General features: G+C 23.4%; 1 protein-coding gene across 1 annotated transcript; it reads right to left on the reverse strand.

Annotated features, from left to right (window-relative positions):
• Positions 1 to 136: 136 nt before the first annotated feature.
• Positions 137 to 3,971, reverse strand: LOC126897204 (ras-related protein Rap1). The gene is made up of 6 exons (XM_050670615.1): positions 3,741 to 3,971; positions 3,555 to 3,673; positions 2,706 to 2,812; positions 2,483 to 2,611; positions 2,184 to 2,336; positions 137 to 752 (listed from the first exon to the last, which is right to left on the reverse strand). The coding sequence occupies exons 2-6, from the start codon at positions 3,628 to 3,630 to the stop codon at positions 654 to 656; spliced, it is 564 nt and encodes a 187-aa protein (XP_050526572.1). The 5' UTR covers positions 3,631 to 3,673; positions 3,741 to 3,971; the 3' UTR covers positions 137 to 653.
• Positions 3,972 to 7,362: the final 3,391 nt, after the last annotated feature.

The raw sequence follows: 7,362 nt of genomic DNA on the forward strand, positions 1-7,362 counted from the left end.
TATCACACTAAAAAAAAAAAAAAAAATATAAAATATTATTATAATGTTTAACAAATTTTGTAATTTATACGATTGAATTTAAAATCCCATTTGAAGATTTAAAAAATCCAACATTTAAAAGAAAAAACAATAGCAATTAAAATATTTAAAATATGTTATAATTGGTAGCTTTAAATATTGAGAATTACCGAAAACAACAAAAAAATTATACTTTGAATATACAAGTTTTGTCAAAAAACTTAGTTTACGTATCATTAATTCAATCAACAGATAACAGTTGTGCAAACACCAAGCTAATACCCAATTATAATTCTTAAACGCTCTGTTCAATACTAAACAAAATAATTACAATTTTAAATAATTATATTAATAATAAGACATAATAAATTATTTACAATAAGTTGTTTGGATAATAATTAAATGTGCTTGGTATCTAATAAGAACATAGTATATGTAATAAATTAAATAAGAAACATTAAATAAAAAGATAAAACAATATTATAAATAGTTATTTACAAAATATAATTAAATGTATACAATATTAAATAAATCCTTTTTCAGGAGGTCATCATAATGTTACCAGATTCTTGTTTGGTCTTCCTAATAACTTTCATTCTTGTCCTATTTATTTTGATCCTGATCAATTATCTAGCTTACAATATAGTACAAAGTGATCTCTTTTTCTTTGATTTTCCTTTAGAACCTTTGTCTGGCGATCTACGATTAATCTGTCGTACTAAGTCATAGAATATCTAAAAAATAATCAATAAATATAAATCAAATATTAGTTGATAGATATAAAACTAGGTAATAATGAAAAAAAAAAAAAATGCAGAAATCTACTTTGAACTTTTTTTTAATTAATAAGAATTTACACAGTACCGTGTTACCCTCAACCACACATCACATTATAAACCTATATGAAAGTGTATAGAGATCTAAATCATAAGTGCACGATAGCCTATTGGTGAGGTTTGTCTCTATGGCGCCATGAGTCAATGATTCTAATCCTATACTTGGTAATTTTTCATACAATTTCCAGTACACTTTCTATGACCACCCATGTTAAAATAAAATAGTGATAAATTATACTCCTATACTCATAATTTCCTAACTTTTCAATACTCGAAAATTTTTTCCAAAACTACAGGAGTACTTAAAAGAGTAAGACAGGCATTAGTAGATTCATAATTCCAGGCCAAAATAAACTTATTATATTCAAAACATTTACTATGAATGTTTTGAATATATATACATATATTATAGCAATGAAGACAATTAAAAATTTTACTGGAAATAAATATTGATTGAAAATTATAAAATTGATACTATGTGGTAATACCACTTGACATCCATAATATTAAATTTTATTAAAAAAATTAGTTATAACAAATTTAAAAATGAATAAAAGTTTTTATAATAATTAAAATAAGAAAAAAATTAAAAACTTAGTTTAACAAATTGTAGATACAGAACCGATTATAAATTGAAATTTCAGTTTTCTTCTAGATTAATAAAGAATGAGACAAAGTTTAAATTTACGTTTATAAATTTATTATGTTGAGTAATAAAAAGATGAAAATACTAGTGATGGGAAATATCGAATAGAAACTATCAAACTATTCGATAGTTGTCGACTATTCGAAGTATTCGATAGTCATTCAAAAAATATTCGAATAGTAAAAATATTCGATAGTTACACAATATATTCGAATAGTTTTTAAACTATTCGATAGTTTATGCTAAAAATAAACTATTCGGTTGTATAAACACACTTTAAATAGTTATACGATAGTTTAAAATATTTGAAAATGCCAATCATTAATTTTTACTATTATTAATTGAATAATAATTTATTTATAAGTATTCGTTAATTATCTTCTTATTATAATTAAGTATACTTAATAAAAAATTTTAGGTAGAACTAATAGAATATTTTTTAAAAACATTCAGTAGCCCATTCGAATAGTTCATGCTAAAAATAAACTATTCGGTTGTATAAAAACTATTCGAATAGTTATTCGATAGTTTTAAAATACTATTCGATAGTTTAAAATATCCATCACTAGAAAATACACAAATATGCGATATAAAAATCCCTATTTAATTTGATGTTAAAATTTGAACAATTAAAATATTAATTGGAAAATAGGATAGTAATATGTTTCTTAATGAGAACTTACATCGTTAACATTAACACGTTGCTTTGCGGATGTTTCCATGAAAGCACAACCAAATGTACGCGCTAATTGTTGGCCTTGTTCTCGTCCAACAACTCTTTCATCTTCCAAATCACATTTATTTCCAACTAATACCATAGGAACATCATCAGCATCCTAATCAGTTAATAAAAATAAAAACTATTAATATTTAATGAATTATTATAATTTAATTTAGCTTCTAAGTGAGATAAATTTCTTGATAGCAGTTATTTATTAATTACAACATTTTTTTTTATTTAAATATTGGATCAGATCAATACCTTGACTCTAAGAATTTGTTCACGTAAATCTTGTAAATCATTAAAAGTTGATTGTGCAGTAATAGAATATACAAGTACAAATCCTTGCCCATTTTTCATATACAGATCACGCATAGCAGTAAATTGTTCCTAAAAAAAAAAAAACCAATTTGATATCAATTTACATAATGAAAGACAAAATTGACCAAATCAATTTGAAAACTAATATGATAACTTCAATTACCGTGCCAGCAGTATCCAAAATTTCCAACATACATTGTGCGCTATCAACTTCTACTTGTTTTCTGTATGAGTCTTCAATTGTTGGATCATATTTTTCAACAAAGATGCCTAAAATACATATTAAATATATTATATTATACTTTTAATTTAAGTAAACAAATTTCTCTATAATTATGGAAATCACAAAAAGATAAAAAAATTTGAACTAAGTATAATTTGTTTATTTTAACTAAAATCAGCATAAAGAAATATCATCAAAATGATTAATGTTTAAGGTTTAAAAGAATATAGAGCAATGAAAATGTATAGCATCAGAAATCATTATGTAAAATATTTTTAATAATAATAAATTAATTTTTTAAGATCATTTTAACACATAAAGTTATTTTAAGTTTTATTTTAATTTCGATCATAATTCAAAAAAAAATATTTTAAATAAATTTAAAAGGGAAATTTAATTAGTAGAAATTATTTATAATCCCATTTATATTTATTGGATATCTTATATCTTTCTCATAATACAAATATTTTAAAAACATGAAATTATAGATCTATTTGATTTCTTCAATTACAAATTAATCTGGATTTTCAATTATGCATTTTATAGAATCTAATTATATGCATATATTGTCTAGATATGTGTGTAAATGAATATTTACTAAGTTATGATATTGATTACATGTTATCTTTAATAGCAATATAAATTGATCATTAAAAAATGTCAGAAACAACCAACTACATTATAATATAAAAATTCCATAATATAATTTTATCAGTTTTATTATTTTATTATCGTTATGCGATTAAAACTCTAGATAATACAAGTAGGCAACAGAAATTTTTTACTCACCCTGGACAAATTGGACAGTAAGAGCCGACTTTCCCACACCACCGCTGCCCAAAACAACCAATTTATACTCACGCATTTTTCTTTAATTGAATAAAAAACTTAAACTGAAAACGTTATTCCTGTTGAAAAATCAAACTTGTTAGTAAATTACACCGACACTAAAATGACGACACTGCGATAACACACCAATTTATAGAACAGATCGTTTCAATGGCAAAAGCAACTGAATGAACTTAAACAATTATTATAAGAAATATTAACACAAAATACTAACAACATAAACTACTAATCAACACTAACGAATGATATAATTTATTTATGTATAAACTTTAAATGAAACTAAAAAATCATAAATGTAACAAGTAAACTAAAACATTGGTGTGGCCAGGATATAGGCTAGACAGGATATGGGCGGCGTTGTAGAAGCAATTGGCAAACGCTCAGCGCTTTAACCATGGTTGAACTGTGAAGGTACCACACAGCTGTCCAGTTTGAAGTACATTTTACCTCCATATACCGCGACACTACATAAACCTAACAACCTTCAAGCGAGAGATATGTGTTGTCTATTGCTACGCCGTAAAATATAAAATTTTACTGTAAATTTTAAATTTTAGTAAAGAATTTATAGAAAATCATTTTTTAATCACTTCGACCACGATCGAAACGCTCGAAAATGTTCGCTCTCTTATCGGAAATATCTAGAAACCGCATAAGATGTTTTCACCTCAAAATGTTAATCAACAGATCATTGATTGGATTTGGATCCTGTAATTATAAAAAAAATAACGACGGCTCTGAATATGATTCCAAACTTAATTTGAAAATATTGTTATTTATTCATTATTAATAAAGTGAAATATCCAAGATTTTCATGAGAAGCATATACTTCTATTATAAGAAATCAATAACATAAATGTAATTTATCATATTAGATCTTATTATAAGTTGTAATACCCTTAGTAAAAAAAAAAAAATTTACTTAAAAATTTGTCTTTTACCCGTCCTTGAATGTATTACAGCCAGTCAAATAAATACTCGGACAATATCAGAAATAAAAATTTTACTATTAAATTCTCGTCCTCCTACAGACTTTTAAATATTATATAATCAAACATTTTCCTAATATTATAATTATACTAAAATGTTTATAAGACGATGCCGATTCGAGAGACAAATTAATTTTTTAAAGGATGTCCTAATTTTTACTTGACTTACTGTATATCCTATTATATAACATATAATGAATCAATTTTATACTTTTTATTAACAATAACTAATATTTATAATTTAATAGCACAATTTATTTAAGTGAGTGTTCAAGTACTTTATTTTACGCATCAAAACATGTCTCGTAAGAGCAACTATTTAAAAAACTGGGTAGTCGTAGAGAATGCTTGATACATCAAATATGACAAAATTAATCCCTTAATTAAATAGACAATTTTGTATAAAACTATATCTCTTTAAATAAATGTAAAATATTTTTTACATTTTTTTAATGTTTATAATTTTATAAGAAAAATATTTACCAAAAACAAACCATGTAATTGAATAAATAATGGTATCATAATTAACTTGATGTATTGAAATATATTTTATGAACATAAAGTCTTCCAAAACCGTCGCTACCCCGCGACATGTTTTTTTTAATATTTTTAATTATTTGCGTCTTATTATGTCGCAATCTAATGAATCAACTACTAAAATCGACTACTAAGATGCATAAATACTTTTATATAGAAAATTTGATCTGCAGTACTTTTTAATTCATATAATTTTTACTTATATAAATTCAGATTTGTTGGTTAATAATTAAAATTTATTCTATTAACTCTATTTTTTTCAAAAACATACTAAACCTCAAGGCCGAAAAAAACGAATTAGGTTCAATCATTTACATATTTGAACCAAAAATTTAGATTTCATAAATCGATAATTTTCTTAAATTCAATTTGTCTTCGACTTATTGGTCAAATAACTCAATTCACAGATATAGTGAACAAAATCTTTTGTGTATGTATGATGAGTAACAACTCTAAATTTTAGCTATTCTTCAATCAATGACAATGCTGTAGTGGGAGGTGGAAAGGCGAGTCACCTCAACCCAACATGTCGGTCTCAGTAATTTTGTACCTAGTTTTAAAAATTTATGTTTTGAATACATGATTTTATGATTAAAAATTCTTATTATTATTATAGCTTTCATGGATTATTCTATTAATTAAAATATTTACAGATACATCCATGTCGTTAGTTTCGAAGTCGTTTTAGGGTTTGAAACATTAGCAGTTATATTTCAGATTTTGTTAATGTATTTATAAATAAAAGATATATATTTACATGATTACAATAATAAAACATTTAAGAGAAAAAATAATCTTAATTTAAACAGATTGAAAGTGGTAATCTATTATTCATAAATAGTTAATAAAACGAAACTTTCTTTACAAACTGTTAAGATATTTAAATATTATAAATTATTATAGTTTTAAATACAATATATGAGATATTTAATGTATTTCTTATAAATTATAAGGTATTTACAATTATAAATTTTTTTTCCAAATAAAATATATTTTAATGAAGTTCAATAATATGTATTTTTCAATAATTTAATAATTCGGAAATATATCTATTATGTAGAGACACTAATAATAAAACGTTCATATCAAAGTAAATCCCTAATATATGTCCCAATTTACAATCTGCGAAAAAACGCAATAATTATACACTGACGTATAATATACATTAGTATATATTATCATATTATATTTTACTTTAAACGCCATTAAAAATACATATATGTATTATATTATTTAATTAAATAGCCTAGTTTACTTTGACCACGGTTAATAACATTTGTTATGTAAATTAATTCAATGTTAAATTACAAGAAAATATATTTTGATGAATCGCACAGTATTAAAACTTAACTGTTTTAAAATAAAATAAATACACACAGGCTATACTGTGACCATCGTGATAAAAAAAAAAAAACGAAAAAACTGTAGTATAATAGGGTTGAGGCACAGTATGGACAAGTATAGGCGATATCTGACAGTGATTAAAACCACTATCATAAGGAACACTTCGATGTAAATCTGTAGATAGTGTTTAATTCTAAGAAATTGGTGCATAATTACAAAAGTAACATCAACACCTATTTCCTTAATGATATACTGATTAGTAGTTCTTAAATTCAAAAGTATAATGTATGAATAAATATTATAACAATTAAATATAGTATGAAATTGTAAAAAATTATAAAGTTGTATATTTTGTTACTTCTATGACAATCATATATAAAAATTAAAGGACTTAATGCAATACTTAAGAAAAATGATTTTTTTAACTTATTAATTAATACATTAATATATAAGAAACTTTCATAAAATCAAAAATATACTTTTCTAAATTCACTTTCCGCAATGCTTTTCATATCTGAAATAAGACATTTTCCATCACTTCTAAGTTATTATATTATTACTAATTATTAAAAAATGAGTATTTACACATAAAAAAATAATTGAAAACAAAAAAAAAAAATTGTTTTCAAATTATTACTGATTTTGATTTATAATATGATTTATAATATTTATATATAATATGTTAAAAATAATCAATGCAAATTGTTTAAACATTTTTATGAAAGTTTATAGTAAAAAAAAATTTATTTATTACCATAACTTTTAGCTCAACTGGCAAGTTTGAAATTGACATTAGGAAAAATTTATGAAAATTAAAAAAATAATATTGTTAAGATTAATTTGTAGTCAGGAATTTTAGCTTCGATGCGAAGCTGAGA

This window comes from Daktulosphaira vitifoliae, unplaced genomic scaffold (assembly GCF_025091365.1).
Source record: "Daktulosphaira vitifoliae isolate Bord-2020 unplaced genomic scaffold, ASM2509136v1 Scaffold_2, whole genome shotgun sequence".
Classification (NCBI taxonomy): domain Eukaryota; kingdom Metazoa; phylum Arthropoda; class Insecta; order Hemiptera; family Phylloxeridae; genus Daktulosphaira; species Daktulosphaira vitifoliae.

Excerpts from the sequence above, each read along its gene's own strand:
- LOC126897204 (XM_050670615.1), bottom strand. The coding sequence starts at position 3,630 with ATGCGTGAGTATAAATTGGTTGTTTTGGGCAGCGGTGGTGTGGGAAAG. Across the intron at positions 2,813-3,554 it reads TACTGTCCAATTTGTCCAGG|GCATCTTTGTTGAAAAATAT; the intron begins GTGAGTAAAAAA and ends TATGTATTTTAG. Across the intron at positions 753-2,183 it reads AACGTGTTAATGTTAACGAT|ATATTCTATGACTTAGTACG; the intron begins GTAAGTTCTCAT and ends ATTATTTTTTAG.